A 19874-nucleotide genomic window follows, 5' to 3' on the forward strand; every position below is an offset into this window, starting at 1 on the left:
CTGCCCATTCCTCAAGGCAAAACTGTTCCAACTCCTTCAAGTTAGATGATACAAGTTAGTGTTGGTGTACAGCAATCTTCAAGTTATGCCACAGATTCTCAATTGGATTGAGGTCTGGGCTTTGATTAGGCCATTCCAAGACATTTAAATGTTTCCCTTTAAACCACTCCAGTGTAGCTTTAGCAGTATGTTTAGGGTCATTGTCCTGCTGGAATGTGAACCTTTGTCCCAGTCTCAAACCTCTGGCTGACTCAAACAGGTTTTCCTCCAGAGTTGCCCTGCATTTAGTGCCATCCATCTTTCCTTCAGTCCTGACCAGCTTTCCTGTTGCTGCAGATTAAAAATATCCCTACAGCATGATGTTTCCACCACCATGCTTCACTGTAGGAATGGTGTTCTCAGGGTGTTGGGTTTGTGCCACACATGGTGTTTCCCATGATGGCCAAAAAGTTCAATTTTAATGTCATTTGACCAGAGAATCTTCTTCCATGTGTTTGGGGAGTCTGCCACATGCTTTGGGGCAAACTCCAAACATGTTTTCTTAAGCAATGGCTTTTTTCTGGCCAATCTTCCATCAAGCCCTGCCTACTCTGTGGAGTGTATGGCTTAAAGTGGTCCTATGGACAGATTCTCCCATCTCCACTGTGGATCTTTGCAGCTTCTTCAGTGTTATCTTTGGCATCTTTGTTGCATCTCTGATTAATGCCCTCCTTGCCCGGTCTATGAGTTTTGATGGGCAGCCTTCTCTTGTCAGGTTTGTAGTGGTGACATATTCTTTCCATTTTGCTATAATGGATTTAATGGTGCTCCCTGGGATATTCAAAGTTTGGCATATTTTTTATAACCCAACCCTGATCTATACTTATTCACAACTTTGTCTCTGACATGTTTGGAGGCTCCTTGGTTTGCATGTTGCTTGCTTAGTGGTGTTGCAGTGTCAGGGTCCTTCCAGAACAGGTTGATTTATACAGACCTCATGTGCCAGATCATGTGACACTTTTATTGCACACAGGTGGATCTTAATCAACTAATTATGTGACTTATGAAGTGAATTGACCAGCTCTTATTTAGGAAGGAAAGATGGATGGCACTAAATACAGGGCAATTCTGGAGGAAAACCTGTTTGAATCAGCCAAAGGTTTCAGACTGAGATGAAGGTTCACGGTCCAGCAGGACAATGACCCTAAACATACTGCTAAAGCTACACTGAAGTGGTTTAAAGGGAAACATTTAAATGTCTTGGAATGGCCTAGTCAAAGCCCAGACCTCAATCCAGTTGAGAATCTGTGGCATAACTTGAAGATTGCTGTATATCAACACAACCCATCTAACTTGAAGGAGTTGGAGCAGTTTTGCCTTGAGGAATGGGCAAAAATCCCAGTGGCTAGATGTGCTAAGCTAATAGAGACATACCCCAAGAGACTTGCAGCTGTAATTGCAGCAAAAGGTGGCTCTACAAAGTATTGACTTTGCAGTGGATACCTATGCACACTCCAGATTTCTGTTTTTTCATCTTGTTTTTGTCACAATAAAACAATAATTTGCACTTCTAAAGTGGTAGGCATGTTGTGTAAATCAAATGGTGCTAACCCTCCAAAAATCCATTTTAGTTCCATCTTGTAATGCGACAAAACAGGACAAACACCAAGGGGGATGAATACTTTTGCAAGACACTGTACACAAGCCTACACAAGTCACGAGTCTTACTGCACAGAGCTGCATTTCTGTTGGTTCAGAATGAAGCTAGCCCACCCAGCTGAATGGTATTGTCTGGAACTTGGATGCTGAGCCACATCTCCATGAAAACAAGAATGCAGCAATCTCTAAACTCATGCTGGGTAGTCTGGTGGAGTCGGACATAGTCCAATATATTTTCCAGGGAGCAAACATTGGAGAGGAGAATGGATGGGAGAGCCAGCTGGCTAGCGTTAGCTGTTAGCTTAGCATGGACACCCCCTCACTTTCCAAGGTTTTGCCTCCTTGCACTCTGCTTTCGATGGCTCCTCCCCAGGTCACCGGCCTCAGGTGAGGCTGAGGACTGGATGCCTGTTCCTTGCAGCAGTCTGAGGTTGCGTAGCTTCTCCAGCAGATCATTTTTAATGATGTTTTCTGCACAATTTCTGTACTGCGATAGTGTCTGGTGATGGTAGACATGAACGCCAGTTGATTCGATGTCCTGTACAAGGTCAGGCAAAGGAACAAAATGACACAAGAAAGCACCATTTTGGATCCAGAGAGGCCACTGTGTGCTCCTGCCTCACTGCCATCTTGAGATGTCTCTTCTTGTAATAAAATTCCAAATTAATAAATACCCTTTATGGATAGTGTCACAAACATGCAAGTGCCGTTCAACAAATAAATACAGTGGTGCTTGAAAGTTTGTGAACCCTTTAGAATTTTCTATATTTCTGCATAAATATGACCGAAAACATCATCGGATTTTCACACAAGTCCTAAAAGTAGATAAAGAGAACCCAGTTAAACAAATGAGACAAAAATATTATTCTTGGTCATTTAGTTTTTGGGGAAAATGATCCAGTATTACATACTGTGAATGACAAAAGTATGTGAACCTCTAGGATTAGCAGTTAATTTGAAGGTGAAATTAGAGTCAGGTGTTTTCAATCAGTGGGATGACAATGACAGCTTGCCATCATTGATGGAACAATGAATTGTGAATTATACCAGCGAATTCTAAAGGAAAATGTCAGGACATCTGTCCATGAACTGAATCTCAAGAGAAGGTGGGTCATGCAACAAGACAACGACCCTAAGCACACAAATCGTTCTACCAAAGAATGGTTAAAGAAGAATAAAGTGAATGTTCTGGAATGGCCAAGTCAAAGTCCTGACCTTAATCCAATGGAAATGTTGTGGAAGGACCTGAAGCAAGCAGTTCATGTGAGGAAACCCACCAACATCCCAGAGTTGAAGCTGTTCTGTACAGAGGAATGGGCTAAAATTCCTCCAAGCCAGTGTGCAGGGCTGATCAACAGTTACCGCAAATGTTTAGTTGCAGTTATTGCTGCACAAGGGGGTCACACCAGATACTGAAAGCAAAGGTTCACATACAGTGGTGCTTGAAAGCTTGTGAACCCTTTAGAATTTTCTATATTTCTGCATAAATATGACCTAAAACATCATCAGATTTTCACACAAATCCTAAAAGTAGATAAAGAGAACCCAGTTAAATAAATGAGACAAAAATATTATACTTGGCCATTTATTTATTGAGGAAAATGATCCAATATTACATATCGGTGAGTGGCAAAAGTATGTGAACCTCTAGGGTTAGCAGTTAATGGAGGAAATTCATGAACTGAATCTCAAGAGAAGGTGGGTCATGCAGCAAGACAACGACCCTAAGCACACAAGTCGTTCTACCAAAGAATGGTTAAAGAAGAATAAAGTTAATGTTTTGGAATGGCCAAGTCAAAGTCCTGACCTTAATCCAATGGAAATGTTGTGGAAGGACCTGGAGCGAACAGTTCATGTGAGGAAACCCACCAACATCCCAGAGTTGAAGCTGTTCTTTATGGAGGAATGGGCTAAAATTCCTCCAAGCTGGTGTGCAGGACCGATCAGCAGTTACTGGAAACATTTAGTTGCAGTTATTGCTGTTCAAGGGGGTCACACCAGATACTGAAAGCAAAGGTTCACATACTTTTGCCACTCACTGATATGTAATATTGGATCATTTTCCTCAATAAATAAATGGCCAAGTATAATATTTTTGTCTCATTTGTTTAACTGGGTTCTCTTTATCTACTTTTAGGACTTGTGTGAAAATTTGATGATGTTTTCAGTCATATTTATGCAGAAATATAGAAAATTCTAAAGGGTTCACAAACTTTCAAGCACCACTGTACTTTTTCCACTCACAGATATGTAATATTGGATCATTTTCCTCAATAAATAAATGACCAAGTATAATATTTTCATCTGATTTGTTTAACTGGGTTCTCTTTATCTACTTTTAGGACTTTTGTGAAAATCTGATGTTGTTTTAGGTCATATTTATGCAGAAATATAGAAAATTCTAAAGGGTTCACAAACTTTCAAGCACCACTGTAGATGGGCTCAGTATAAATCTATTGCATTACAGATATTAGGGAAGGATTTTAGATGCTTTAAAAAGTCCTGATTTTACCAGGTGACAAGTGTTCCCTTCAGCAAGGGTCAGCAAGCGAGAGGCTTCGTTTTTTTTTCAGCACTTCAACAACAGTGTGATGTTAATGCTTCTCCAACACAAAGAGCAGAGCAGTCCTGCAGTATATCTGAGCTGTAAAAACCTATATCACTGGAGTATTTTTCCTTAAACTTTCAATAACAAATGCTAATTCATTTTATTTTACCATGAATAAATGTTATGGACCATAGCAACTTGTCAGTAATTGTGCTATACATTTCTACGTGTAAAATTATTAATTAATGAATCACTCTACCAGTTAACTGATTGATTTATCCATCACTATGAAAAAAAACAAAGAATATCAAGCAATGTAATATGTGTTAAAATATTAATTAAACACATTAGCTTGGGGAAGTTTTCAGGTTTGTAACCTCACTGAAATAATTCCAATTCCAAATGCTTGCTCGTGGATATTTAACATAGCACACATACTGCACAACTCATTATACAGTATACACACTTTATGAACATCGTTATAGCACAATTACTCTGTACACAACTAAAACTACATTACTCAATGGCAAATCACAAATATGCACATCATTCTACCTACTTATATTATTATTTTTTATTTACAATAATGAGACTGTGAGAATCATGCACTTGTAGTTTTAGGGATTTTTTTTGTGTTCTTGTGCATGAAATTGTTTGTTTGTTTTTGCTGTTGTTGTGTATAAATAATCTGTTTATTGTCTATAACTGAAATGAGCTCTTAATGGCTGCATCTTCAGATCATCGCATCTGTGTATGCCACTAGTCTAATTGCATTAGCATGCTAATAGTTGTGTCCCATTCACCTTAAATGGTGTCACTGTTTTGAACATAATAATGAGACACACATTGTAGGATGTGACACTGCTTTTCTCTTTCAAGCCCAAAAGTAAAGTTCTACATTTGGATGGATGGCTCTTTTTGAGGTTGGAGTAGTGGTTTCAGTACCTGATGATGGATAAACCTGTAATTGTCTTCCCTGACTGTATTCTCACTCCTCGCACGTCACCCCTCTGTTCACTGCACTTCACTGGCTGCCTGTTGCAGCTCACATCAAATTTAAGACATTGGTGCTAGCTTACCAGGCAGTCAAGGGGTCAGGTTCAGCATATCTCCAGAGTCTGATCCAACCCAACATACCAGCCAGATCCCTATGCTCTACTACTACTGGTCACCAGGCCCCTCCTCCTCTCCGCTCCTGCCCAGCCCACTCAAAACTACTGTCTGTCCTGGTTCTCCGTTGTTAGAATGACCTTCTCATTGAGATCAGAACTACCAACTCCCTGACCACCTTCAAGCGCACACTGAAGACCCACCTTTCAGGCTTCATCTCTCCCCTTCTTCCCTGCCTACTGTGTAACCATGTTTTGGTCTAAACCAACCCAGACTGTGTACTGTTGAGCCTGGGGATAGCCATTGGAGTTTTATTTTTCTCTATTTAGTTGTACTTTGTCAGCTCATATGTATGGTTGAATTGTTTAGTTTTCCTTGGCTGGTTTCTGATTGTTGGTACTTCATTGGAATATTACGTGTCATATTATTCTGTCATTTGTTCAGTTGGCACTAGAACCCTCTTGTCTAGAAGTTCAGCACTTCTTGCACCTGACTTTTGCACATGCTGTACGTCGCTCTGGATAAGAGCATCTGCTAAATGCCTTTAATGTAATGTAATGTAATATTTTGACCCCTGATGCTTGTAAGACACCACTATTTTTTTTTGGATTGGCCCGAATATATTCCATATACTTTAAAAAAATGGTTCTTCAGTGGTTCTGAATACCTTCTTGTGTTCATGTGAAGTTATGAAATTGTGATGTATTTGCAGCAAATATCACTGTCGTGTGGATATCTTTAGCAGAGATTTAGCATCTTCAACCAGGTCACACACTTCTCTGAATTTGAGCCTTAGAGTGAGTCCTTGTCTAAGCTAAAGGGGTGTGTCATGGCCCTTTGTAGTGCATCACAGTGTCTTGCTGGGGGCTAATAAACTGATAAATGTTGTACTTGTCTGAACTGATCAAGACTCCTCCTTTCACCACGCTCCACCAAGAGCCTTGTGTAGGATCTCTTCTGCCCCTTTTCCACCAAAGCAGTTCCAGGGCTGGTTCGGGGCCAGTGCTTAGTTTGGAACCAGGTTTTCTGTTTCCACTGACAAAGAACTGGCTCTGGGGCCAGAAAAACCGGTTCCAGGCTAGCACCAACTCTCTGCTGGGCCAGAGGAAAGAACCGCTTACGTCAGCGGGGGGGGCAGAGTTGTTAAGACCAACAACAATAAAAAGACTGCGAAAGATCGCCATTTTTAAGCGACGAGAAGCCGCAGCTGTACAAACGCGAAGTCATCCATTATTATTATTGTTGCTGCTGCTGCTGCTTCTTCTTCTTCCGTGTTGTTTTTGCTTCGATATTCATGCCAAGGTTTATGCAAACGTAGCGACGTAACTGACGTATACAGCGACGTAATGACCTATCGACGTAATGACGTAATGGCTGGCCCCGAACCAGCCCTGGAACTGCTTTGGTGGAAAAGGGGCATGGGAGAACTGCATGCCTTGGTGGTAATTTCTCCATGCATGCTTTGATGGCCAGACGATTCCAGAGTGACCTTGTGGTTAAACCTGGAGTTTCTGTCCAAGGTCATTTCACCCATTTATTTTAATCAATTGGTCTAAGAAGTTGGTTGCAGAGTTCTGTGAGGCTGACACTGCAGAATTTGTTCAGTATGCACCCTATTACTATTTAGACCCAATTCTGGCTATCTGATCATCTGTTATGGAAGAAAGTTTCAGGGAGCTCCCTTGTGCAGAGACTGACCTACAAGTTGGCCAGAGGCTTTAGCCCTACCATGGCATGCTATTCTACAAACGGTGTGTCATCTTCATGGGAGGAGTACTGGTCCAGGAAATCTGTGCTTCTGCTACCAAGGCATCACCATGTACCTTTCCCATGTTCTACAAAGATAGCATGTCCCTTCCCATGAGTTCACGAGTGTCATTGAAAACATGTCCAGTTCTATGGGGTGTTGGGTCTTCATGTGATATGACTGTCACCTTGATTAGTCATTAGAAAGGCTTTCTAAAGGGTGATATAGGACACTAGCTATCTCAATAACAGTGGTTCTATAATAATTATTCAGAAACAGCACTGACATGGCAGGAGTTGCTTGAGAAGTTTCCAAGGAAAAATGGTATTCATTGCAAATATGAATACCATTTCAACTCAGTGAACTATCACTGAGTTGCTTTGTGAATGTGTTTGAAAGACATCTATTTACTTAGACAAATCTGCTCATTATCATTCTTTTCATGCCCCAGTTTTAGCTTCCTAACCTAGCAGAAGGAAAAGTGTTGTACCTTGAGAAAAGTATACATTTCTCCTTTAGCAAAGTGGGCGTTGGGTGGATGAGAGTGTGTTTCTGCTGACTAGTTTTTGTAGAGGATTTACAGAAGGATTCAGTGAGCTGGAAGACTGAGATCTGGCAGGTGAAACATTGATTTCTGCTTTGTGCTTTGTGTCTTGGTGATTTTTTTTTTTTTTTTGCAGTCAGTCAGCATGAACACACCACCATCACCACCCTCCCCTCCCTCCCCCCCCACTGCCGTCTCATGTAGTCCTGTGTGAGAGAGAGAGAGAGAGAGAGAGAGAGAGAGAGAGAGAATTTTTGGACCTTTCAATTCTACTTCATCTGAGGGAAGGACTGAGGAAAAACTGATGTGTAAACACATTCTTCCTTTGCTAGTGGATTTGTTATTTACACTTATTTGATCACTGTTCCTGCCACATTAGGGGTAATCAAGCAGTTCACACTCGAAACCCCTCCAATGTCAGCAAAGAGATCTCTGACTTCTTGTTAAATCTGTTTGTACAGTCAATCACACAACAGCTCTTTCCCATTTTAGATCTGTGTGTGTGTGTTTGGTTGACAGGATATACGAGAGAGAGATAGATGCTTCTGAGATGGATTTGTCTGCAGGAAGTGGGATTTGGCTCGGACAGCACAGCCACAGACACGGACTCTTCAAGGTAAAGCTTCATATTACACTTTAAAAAGTTCTTCATTCCAGAACTATGCAAATTAGAATAAACTGTAGAGCTTCTGTTAGAACATAGGTTAAAATATAAAGAATACACACTTCCGCCATCCTCTCTTATACCATCATTGCCATCATGGTGTTCCCAATATAGCGTCCAAAAGGGAAATGGTAACCTATTACAGTGTGTAGAACAGACTGACAGTGTACACACTGTGTAGAAATATTAAGCATGTATACAGTATTTTTGGGATTTGTGTGACCATAGACATTAATAATAACTTCAAATTAGCACTCATACTGGTAGCTACTGCTGAGTACTGATCCAGAAGCATGTTTACAATGAAAGCGAGGTGAGAGAGAAAGCCCTGGAGAGGACACCAAGCAGTTGGCCTCCCAGGCTTCCATACGCGGTGTAGCAGTTCATAGGAGGGGGAGGAGCACAGAAAGACGGCAGGCCAGAATAAAGTTCAATAACTCTTTTATTGCTCTTTTCAGACGCAATATTTACTCTCTTCCAGGCGCGCGTGCGCACGCACACGCACGTGCACACACACACACACACACACACACACACAAGCACACACACAAGTCGTCTGGTTCAGGAGAGAGCTCTCTTCCTCTGCTCTCTCTCTCCTTATATAGGGCGCAGTCACTGGGAAGACACACAAACACAGGTTAATTGACATCAGGTGTAGTGATTCTGCCACTTACCTTCCCTGACTCCGCCTTCCGGTCACAGACCGGTGCTTGACCACACCCCCGCTGCCACACTCGGGTTCTCCAAAAATTCAGTTGATTGAATAAACAAAGTCTCTGACCACGGGACTGAAGCAAAATGAGGTCTGTGGCAGCACCTGAGGTGTCATTTTAGCCAGAAATAGAGCTCTAAAGTCGGCTAAACTGCCTGATATCTATGGCCTTTTTTTTTTTTTAACAGTGATAGCATGGTGTGTGTTGTCATTGCTACCTAGAGTTTTGGCTACATTGAACTGTTGATCACTTCACATGTCACAGGTTCTCCGTGATGTAACACGTGATCACATGGCCTGTGGTCTCTCTGTATACAGTGGTGCTTGAAAGTTTGTGAACCCTTTAGAATTTTCTATATTTCTGCATAAATATGACCGAAAACATCATCAGATTTTCACACAAGTCCTAAAAGTAGATAAAGAGAACCCAGTTAAACAAATGAGACAAAAATATTATACTTGATCATTTATTTATTGAGGAAAATGATCCAATATTACATATCTGTGAGTGGCAAAAGTATGTGAACCTTTGCTTTCAGTATCTGGTGTGACCCCCTTGTGCAGCAATAACTGCAACTAAACGTTTGTGGTAACTGTTGATCAGTCCTGCACACCGGCTTGAAGGAATTTTAGCCCGTTCCTCCGTACAGAACAGCTTCAACTCTGGGATGTTGGTGGGTTTCCTCACATGAACCGCTCGCTTCAGGTCCTTCCACAACATTTCCATTGGATTAAGGTCAGGACTTTGACTTGGCCATTCCAAAACATTCACTTTATTCTTCTTTAACCATTCTTTGGTGGAATGACTTGTGTGCTTAGGGTCATTGTCTTGCTGCATGACCCACCTTCTCTTGAGATTCAGTTCATGGACAGATGTCCTGACATTTTCCTTTAGAATTTGCTGGTATAATTCACAATTCATTGTTCCATCAATGATGGCAAGCCGTCCTGGCCCAGGTGCAGCAAAACAGGCCCAAACCATGATACTACTACCACCATGCTTCACAGATGGGATAAGGTTCTTATGCTGGAATGCAGTGTTTTCCTTTCTCCAAACATAACGCTTCTCATTTAAACCAAAAAGTTCTATTTTGGTCTCATCCGTCCACAAAACATTTTTCCAATAGCCTTCTGGCTTGTCCACATGATCTTTAGCAAACTGCAGATGAGCAGCAATGTTCTTTTTGGAGAGCAGTGGCTTTCTCCTTGCAACCCTGCCATGCACACCATTGTTGTTCAGTGTTCTCCTGATGGTGGACTCATGAACATTAGCATTAGCCAATGTGAGAGAGGCCTTCAGTTGCTTAGAAGTTACCCTGGGGTCCTTTGTGACCTCGCCAACCATTACACTCCTTGCTTTTGGAGTGATCTTTGTTGGTCAACCACTCCTTGGAAGGGGAACAATGGTCGTGAATTTCCTCCATTTGTACACAATCTGTCTGACTGTGGATTGGTGGAGTCCAAACTCTTTAGAGATGGTTTTGAAACCTTTTCCAGCCTGATGAGCATCAACAATGCTTTTTCTGAGGTCCTCAGAAATCTCCTTTGTTCGTGCCATGATACACTTCCACAAACATGTGTTGTGAAGATCAGACTTTGATAGATCCCTGTTCTTTAAATAAAACAGGGTGCCCACTCACACCTGATTGTCATCCCATTGATTGAAAACACCTGACTCTAATTTCACCTTCAAATTAACTGCTAATCCTAGAGGTTCATATACTTTTGCCACTCACAGATATGTAATATTGGATCATTTTCCTCAATAAATAAATGACCAAGTATAATATTTTTGTCTCATTTGTTTAACTGGGTTCTCTTTATCTACTTTTAGGACTTGTGTGAAAATCTGATGATGTTTTAGGTCATATTTATTCAGAAATATAGAAAATTCTAAAGGGTTCACAAACTTTCAAGCACCACTGTATTTTAACTCTGTGGGTTAGAATTTCTGCAGTAACAGTTATATCATTTTTAATGGGCATATTTATTTTAGTATATAAATGAGCCTTTATATGTGCCTCCCCCCCTTAAAGGGACCAGAAGTAATGGGACAAACTAACAATCATAAATCAGTTAGAAGAGGAAAGATTTCTTGTCATCTGCCACAGTTGTTTTCTGTAGTCTTTCCATGTTCTTGAGCTTACCAGTGAGCTCTTAATTTTTAATAATGTACCAAATAGTTGATTCAGCTACACCTAATGTCCATTCCCATCTATCTGATGGGTTTGTTTTGATTTTTCAGCCTAATGATGGTTTGTTTCATTTTGAGAGCTCACAGGAACAGATTTCCAAATGGAAATGACACACTTAGTTCACTCTAGACCTTTTATCTGCTTAAATGTAAGTGAAATAATGTTGGAATAACTCATACCTGACCGTAAAACAGCAGAGCAACCAATTATCCGATTTCCTTTGGCTACTTAAAAATGAGGAGCACTTATAAAAAGTGATGTAATTCCGAAGTGCACTCACCAGAGGCACCAACAATCTTTGTGACTTCATAATGTCTCCATGTGCATTTAATGAACAGCTTTATATGAGAGTATACTGTAAGATGAATCAGTTTTTCTTCCATTTTTGTGTATCAGATAGTAAATAGGGACTGATTGTGGGTAGGAATTAAGGTGTGAGTGGGGAAACTGGAGAAACCTCAGATGACACACATGGCATGGGACTGAAATCACAGCTCTGCATCACACATGTACATCTCATCTCATCTCATCTCATTATCTTTGTCCTTCATTAGCTTTATCCTTCTACAGGGTCGCAGGCAAGCTGGAGCCTATCCCAGCTGACTATGGGCGAAAGGCAGGGTACACCCTGGACAAGTCGCCAGGTCATCACAGGGCTGACACATAGATACAGACAACCATTCACACTCACATTCACACCTACGCTCAATTTAGAGTCACCAGTTAACCTAACCTGCATGTCTTTGGACTGTGGGGGAAACCGGAGCACCCGGAGGAAACCCACGCGGACACGGGGAGAACATGCAAACTCCACACAGAAAGGCCCTCGCCGGCCCCGGGGCTCGAACCCAGGACCTTCTTGCTGTGAGGCGACAGCGCTAACCACTACACCACCGTGCCGCCACACATGTACATAAAATGTCTAAATAGTAAAGACAACATTGATATGGATATGCTATTTTCTATAGTTAAATGCAGTTTAGAAAGCCCCAGTGTTTTGAGCTTTAGAATAAAGTTAATTATCCACTGCTGTTATGAACATATTCCCACTATCACAGAAGTGCTGTAAAATGATTATTGCTGTCCACATTTTGACTATCACAGTTGCAGAGTATTAGTTGAAGGATTGAATTATTTCCAAATCAAACCTGACAGCTCAGACTCTGAATTACTGTTATAGCTTTTTTTTTTTTTTTTGGTGACTCACAGCAGCAGCCCTGTGATGACCTGGCGACTTGTCCAGAGTGTGCCCCGCCTTTCGCCCGTAGTCAGCTGGGATAGGCTCCAGCTTGCCTGCGACCCTATAGAACAGGATAAAGCGGCTAGAGATAATGAGATGAGATGAGATGAGATGAGATGAGATGAGACTCACAGCAGCTCTTGAATACCATGTTAATTCCCCTGACACATTGTTGTTGTTGTTTTTTTATTATCTGCAGCACTACATTGTGTAACGTGGTTCTGGAAATGAGCCAAGTTCAGGTATTAGTCAGTAACAAGACTAAAATATATGACATCATCTTTTCAAACATGCCCTGCTTTCTGGATGGAAAGGATGGATTTCCTCTCAGCCTTATTGATCAGAGAGACAATAGGCAATCATGGACGCCTGAGGAGGACACCTAGTTGCTGTCTCGTCTTTGCAAGACTTCAGGCGGTCATCCTGGAATCATTTCCTCACTCAGCAAACAAAAACACTCTACTTTTACAGCAAGGGGTAATTTGCTTGACATGTAAAAGGACCAACCAACTCGTATTGGTTTTGTGTGACAGATTAGAACAGTGGTTAACTGTGGGGTGAGGCGTGAGATGGAAAATAACAAGAAATAAATTTAAGGTGCTGTCTCAGACCTGCCCAGCTTGACACGTTTGGTGTAAGAGCTCCACATTTTAACAGAGTGTGCTGGAATTTCCTCTAAGATACGCCAAAAGCGCTGTGCTTTTTTAATAATAGTAAAAGCAGCAAGCTGACCTTTGCACAAGTGTTTTGAACTCCCTGATGTTAACTGATACTCTTTAGAAGCCCCGCCCCTTCCTGCTATTTCTTACTCGTAACATTCTGGCCTCTGCTCATGGTGCATGAAAGTTGTACTAATGAGGTTCCCTCATTTTCTGTAAAGGTAAACAGAGAATATTTTGAGTTCACTGAAAATGGTTAAAAACTGTATGATCAAAGCTGAATATTTGAACAAAAAAAATTAATGAAACCTATAATAAAATGTTAATTAGTTAAGTGAAGATCGATATTGCAGGACTTGGCATTGGTCTTTTTTTTAGATTATCAGTTCAGTTGTATTATAAGACTCTATTTTCATGAGTTCCTATTTTATTTTATTTTATTTTATTTGCCATTTAATAATTAAAGCTCTAGACAAATGCTATGACTCTGGCTGTTTTTTTTTTTAATGTGTAGCTTTGCATTGTCGTATTTTAAATATTGCTAACTTATTGCTAAGCTTGTTTGTGTTGGGTGCTAGCAGAAGTGATGGTGGTGGCATGTGGCTGAAAGGCTCAGTGCTGTTGCAATATGTAGAGTAGGTAATCATTCAGGTAGAATTAAGCTCATTGAGTATAACCGATAAGATTCTGATAAGTGTGACCATTTAATGGTCGATGTAATGTTGTGGGCGGAGCATCTGAGGCTGAGACTAGCTGCTTTTGCATGACATCAAGTAATTTGTGGAACCAGCTCAATAAAAAGACTTGTTATTGTCTAGATATTTTTGTATAGAAACTTTGAGCATTACAGTAATAATAGACCACATTGTCTTTTCTCTACAGATGTGTCGAGAAGCTACATGCTTCAATGAAAGGTTGAATGAAATTAAAATTGTGCTCACAAAGTTCTTAATAGGAATTGCTTTTTTATTTTATCCTTTATGTAATACACATTCAGTTGTGCTTTATCTTTATTATTATTCAGTAATACTAATATGAGTAATAGCTTCTACGGCACCTGTGGAAGATCCTGAAGGTGATTTGGAGAAGGGGAAAAGTCGCTGACCAGTGGAGGTGTGCTGAGGGATCCCCAAAGAGGAGAACTCAAAAAACATCAACCAGTTTCGGACCATCTCACTCCTGAGTGTTGAAGGGAAGGTATTTTTCAGCATCATCTCTCGGAGACTGACAGAGTTTCTCCTCAAGAACAACTACATCGACCCATCAGTGCAGAAGGGAGGGATCCCTGGAATACCCGGCTGTCTGGAGCATACTGGAGTCGTCACACAGCTGATTAGAGAGGCTCACGAGAACAGAGGCGACCTAGCAGTCTTGTGGTTGGACCTGACCAACGCCTACAGGTCCATACCGCATAAGCTGGTCGAGCTTGCATTGCACCTCCATCATGTTCCCATTAAGATCAAGGACCTCATCTTGGATTACTACAACAATTTCAGGATGAGGGTCACTTCTGGGTCAGAAACATCAGACTAGCATCGCATTGGGAAAGGAATAATAACAGGCTGTACCATCTCTGTTATCCTTTCCACGCTAGCCATGAACATGGTGGTCAAGTCAGCCGAGGTGGAATGCAGAGGGCCCCTGACTAAGTCAGGTGTATGGCAGCCCCTGATAAGGGCCTACATGGATGACCTGACCATCACTACAACATCGGTCCCAGGGCGCAGGTGGATCCTACAAGGGCTCGAGAGACTCATTACCTGGGCAAGGATGAGTTTCAAGCCCTCCAAGTCAAGATCGATGGTGCTGAAGAAGAGGAAAGTGATTGACAAGTTCCAGTTTTCCATCTCAGGAACTGTCATTCCAACCATCACAGAGCAACCTGTCAAGAGTTTGGGGAAACTCTTTGACTCCAGCCTGAAAGACTCAGCTGCCATCCAGAAGTCCAGCATGGAACTTGGAACCTGGCTCACCAAGGTTGACAAGTCTGGTTTGCCTGGTAGATTTAAAGCCTGGATCTATCAGCATTCTATCTTGCCACGAATCCTCTGGCCCATGCTAATCTATGCAGTCCCAATGACAGCAGTTGAGTCCCTAGAAAGGAAGATCAGTGGCTTTCTTCGAAAGTGGCTAGGCCTCCCATGCAGTCTCACAAGTGTGGCACTGTATGGGGTGAGTAACACTCTGCAGCTTCCTTTCAGCGACCTCACCGAGGAGTTCATGGTGGTATGCACCAGAGAAGCCTTACAGTACAGGGACTCAAGGGACTGCAAGGTGTCAGCAGCTGGCATTGAGGTAAGGACAGGAAGGAAGTGGAAGGCTGGGAGAGCAGTGGAGGTGGCAGAGTCTCGCCTAAGACAGAAGGCACTGGTGGGCACCATGGCAACAGGAAGAGCAGGCCTGGGTTACTACTCAAAGACCCTGATCAGCCAGACCCATGGTAAGGAGAGACACCACCTGATCCAGGAGGAGGTTCGAGCAGGCGTGGAGGAAGAGCGTGTGAGCAGGGCGATGGGACTCCAGCAACAGGGAGCATGGACAAGGTGGAAGAGCACACTACAGTGCAGGATCACCTGGACAAACATCTTGCAGACAGACTTCCATCGGGTCCATTTCCTAGTGCAAGCTGTCTATGATGTCCTGCCTAGCCCAGCGAACCTCCATGTCTGGGGAAAGAGTAAGACACTCTCCTGCCTTCTGTGCTCTGGTAGAGGCTCCTTAGAACATCTTCTCAGCTGCTGCCCAAAGGCCCTGGCTGATGGCCGCTACTGGTGGCACCATGACCAGGTGCTTAAGGCAGTTGCTGAAAGCTTAACCTCTGCCATCAGCTCCTGCAAGCACCATCATGCCCCAAAGAAGGCAGTCTCCTTTGTAAAAGCTGGAGAGAAACCCCGAGCACGCCAACATAAAACAACAGGCCTCCTCCACACAGCAAATGACTGGCAGCTGCAGACCGACCTGGGAAAGCAGCTGAGGTTTCCCCAACATGTGGCAGCAGCAACTCTCCGTCCAGACGTAGTGATAACATCTGAGGCTTCAAAACACCTCATCATTCTGGAACTAACAGTTCCCTGGGAAGAGCGTCTTGAGGAGGCCAATGAGAGGAAAAGAGCCAAGTACCAGGAGCTGGTGGAGGAGTGCAGGGAGAGAGGTTGGAGAACCTTCTACGAGCCCATAGAAGTCGGCTGTAGGGGTTTTGCAGGGCGCTCCCTCTGCAAAGTCCTGAGCCGCTTGGGCATTGTAGGAACAGCTAAGAAGAGGGCCATTGCATCTGCAAGCGAAGCCACAGAGAAAGCCACACGGTGGCTTTGGATTAAAAGGGGTGATCCGTGGACTGCTACTGGGACGCAAGTCGGGGCTTGATCAACCCCGACTGGGTCACCTGGGTGAGGGTGTATGATGTCGCGAGACCCGAAACACCCGAGGACCCCAGGATACATCACTGAGGATGCGTCCCAGTGCATCCATGAGGTGTTTCTAGCACAGTGAGGAAAAAAATGAGAGTTGTTTCAGAATTGCCTCTGTACAGTTGAAATCTCTGAATATATTGTTCCTTGATATCAATTTTTAATTGTTTTTAGATTGTTGTAACACCATATATTTTATTCAAATGCTGATACACCTGTTGTCTGTTGTGGAAGTTTGGGTTTCTGTTTAATGATTGCATTGCAGTCGGATGCAGAACTATTCAGGTAGAAATATTTTATTGTAAAGAGCTGATGGAAGAGTGACTTGGAGGGATCAGTACAATCAACTCATGCTTGTACCAACTAGTAACCAACTAATAACCGCTTTAATTTGGGCTTTTAGTGTGATGTCAGATTTGAAATGCTTCCTTGAGGGAGAAGCCATAACCTAATGGTTAAAGAAGCAGCTTTGGGACCAAGAGGTCACTGGTTTGATTCCCTGGACCAGCAGGAATGGCTGAAGTGCCCTTGAGCAAGGCACCTAACCCCCAACTGCTCCCTAAGCTGCTCTAGGTATGTTGTACATCACTCTGGATAACAGTGTCTGCTAAATGCCTGTAATGTAATGTAATGTAATGTTCTGATGGGAACAAGACTGTATTTTAGCAAACTAGCTAACATTAGCTGCCTATCTTGCTCTGTTGGCTGTGTGTACTTTGCTCTGATTGCCTTGCTATCCCATGCTGCAGTGTGTGAGAGCTAGGTAGCTAAAACACTTTTGTGCTTTGCAGTTGCAGTGACTGATGCAGCACTACATTAAACAGGACCAAGAGTCTGTAGTCACGTAGCTGTCTAATGCTTTATAGAACTAAAGAAACAGTGTGAAGATTTTTGGGCATGTTCTGGTTATGTATTTTTATTATCTTCATGCAGTCAATTATGTAATATATCTTTTTTTCCCCTTACTGGATTCTCTTTATGTTCTCTGGCCTGGCTTTCAGCTAGCTAGCTTTGTCTGAGGTCATGTGTGGTGAAGTACAGTATACTGTAGCTCAAACCCATGAGCAATTGTGCTGTCTGTGTCCTCCAGTGGTGACAAAGCAGGTCTTTTTAGATGTAGCACTGCTTTCTCCAATCTGGGGAGGGGGCGAGAAAAGGAGCCCTAAACATTGCTTGCTCATTTCCCCAATTTGGCAGCCCGCTGCAGCTGTCTGGTTATCCAGTAACGCAGTCCCATGACCAGAAACAAGAAATTTAATTTCAGATCTTGGAATGTGGGCGGCATGGTGGTGTAGTGGTTAGCGCTGTCGCCTCACAGCAAGAAGGTCTGGGTTCGAGCCCCGTGGCCAGCGAGGGCCTTTCTGTGCGGAGTTTGCATGTTCTCCCCGTGTCCGCGTGGGTTTCCTCCGGGTGCTCCGGTTTCCCCCACAGTCCAAAGACATGCAGGTTAGGTTAATTGGTGACTCTAAATTGACCGTAGGTGTGAATGTGAGTGTGAATGGTTGTCTGTGTCTATGTGTCAGCCCTGTGATGACCTGGCGACTTGTCCAGGGTGTACCCCGCCTTTCGCCCGTAGTCAGCTGGGATAGGCTCCAGCTTGCCTGCGACCCTGTAGAACAGGATAAAGCGGCTAGAGATAATGAGATGAGATGAGATGAGATGAGATGAGATGAGATGAGATCTTGGAATGTATGCACACTCCAGGACAGTGACTCAGCACCAGAATGCAAAATGGCACTCTTGCACTGCAGAAATATAGCATCGACATCGCTGCACTCAGTGAAACTCGGCTTGCAGGTTCATCGCAGTTAGAGGCAGTAAGAAGAGGATATGCTTTTTTCTGGATCAGAAAAATTGAGGAAGAGCTCTGCCTATCAGGCATTGGTTTTGCCATCAAATCGGAAATACCCAAATCCTTGACTTCTCTGCCAAAAGATGTCTCAGATTGCATCATGACACTGACACTTGGCCTAGAAAACAATGCTAATGCCACACTAGTTAGTTGCTATGCCCCAACCATGACCAGCTCTGAGTAGGAAAAGGATGACTTCTCCACAACTCCACAATGTCAAATCCTTATGGGGACTTCAATGCTCAAGTTGGTACTGACCATCAATCATGGAGTGGTGTATTAGGACACCATGGCGTCAGTCTCAACAACTCAAATGGTCTACGCCTTCTTTCCCTTTGTAGAGAATTCAACCTCACTATTACTAATACACTCTTTCAGCAATCTACACTTTGCAAGACCACCTGGATGCATCCTAGATCCAAGGACTGGCATATGATAGACTTTGTGATTCCAAAGAAATGGGATTCGAAGGACTTTAAGATCACACATTCCTTCCATAGCACCTGCTGTCTTTCACATCATGCTCTCCTTCATAGTAAGGTCACATTCAACCTTGCTTGAAAGAGACTCCAAAAGTCATCAATACCTAATCACATCAGCATTTTGTCAATGAAATCTCATCATCTCATCTCATCTCATCTCATCTCATCTCATCTCATTATCTCTAGCCACTTTATCCTGTTCTACAGGGTCGCAGGCAAGCTGGAGCCTATCCCAGCTGACTACGGGTAAAAGGCAGGGTACACCCTGGACAAGTCGCCAGGTCATCACATGGCTGTCAATGAAATCCAGTGCAAAAAAGACTGGGCTCTACAATCAGGTTGAATCTTATCTCAACTCTGTTGAGATATCTGGTGACGTTGAATCATCCTGAAAAGCTCTAAGAGAAACAGCTTATGCTACTTCTCTGGAAGTACTGGGTCTACCAGTTTGCAAACACCAGGATTGGTTTGATGACAATAACACAGAGGTTCAGCTACTAATCCATCAAATGCATGACTCACACAGAACCTGGATTAATGACAAAACTCTTCCATCAAAAAGCAATTATACAAGAAGTGTAAAAACCAGGTTGAAACTGCTCTCAGACAAATGAAAGAAGCTTGGTGGTCAATTAAGGCTGCTGAACTCCAAGAGGCTGCCAAACTCCAAGAAGCTGCCAAGAAGAAGGACTCTAATGCCTTCTACAATGGTCTGAAGAAAGTGTCTGGTCCACAAGAAAGTGGAGCATCACCTGTGCTTGCTTCTGATGGCCGAACACTTCTAATGGACAAGACTGACACCTTGAAGTGCAAGAAAGAGCATTTTGAAACTGTGCTGAATTCCACCTCTGTTATCGACGAAGAGGTCATAGTTTCCGTCCTAAACTTCCCCGGCTTGCTCTTGAATCAACTCTAAAGGAAGTGAAGGATTCCATCAAACAAATGTCATCAGGTAAGGCCCTTGGTAAAACTGGTATTCCCCCAGAAGTTTTTAAAGGGCATATTCTGGACCAATTTCATTTTTTTTATATGAAAGCATGTCCCTTTACACACTCATCCAGAAGGGTAATTTTGCA

At 42.8% G+C, this 19874-nt stretch overlaps 1 protein-coding gene across 1 annotated transcript in view; it reads left to right on the forward strand.

Moving 5' to 3' along the window:
• Positions 1 to 19874, forward strand: part of LOC132899744 (protein kinase C-binding protein NELL1-like) — a 528774-nt gene that overhangs the window by 209706 nt on the left and 299194 nt on the right. Inside the window, exon 5 of the mRNA XM_060941854.1 lies at positions 8107 to 8203. Coding sequence (XP_060797837.1) covers positions 8107 to 8203 — 97 coding nt within the window. The remainder of the gene's footprint in view (positions 1 to 8106; positions 8204 to 19874) is intronic.

This window comes from Neoarius graeffei, chromosome 15, assembly GCF_027579695.1.
Source record: "Neoarius graeffei isolate fNeoGra1 chromosome 15, fNeoGra1.pri, whole genome shotgun sequence".
In the NCBI taxonomy this organism is placed as follows: Eukaryota; Metazoa; Chordata; class Actinopteri; order Siluriformes; family Ariidae; genus Neoarius; species Neoarius graeffei.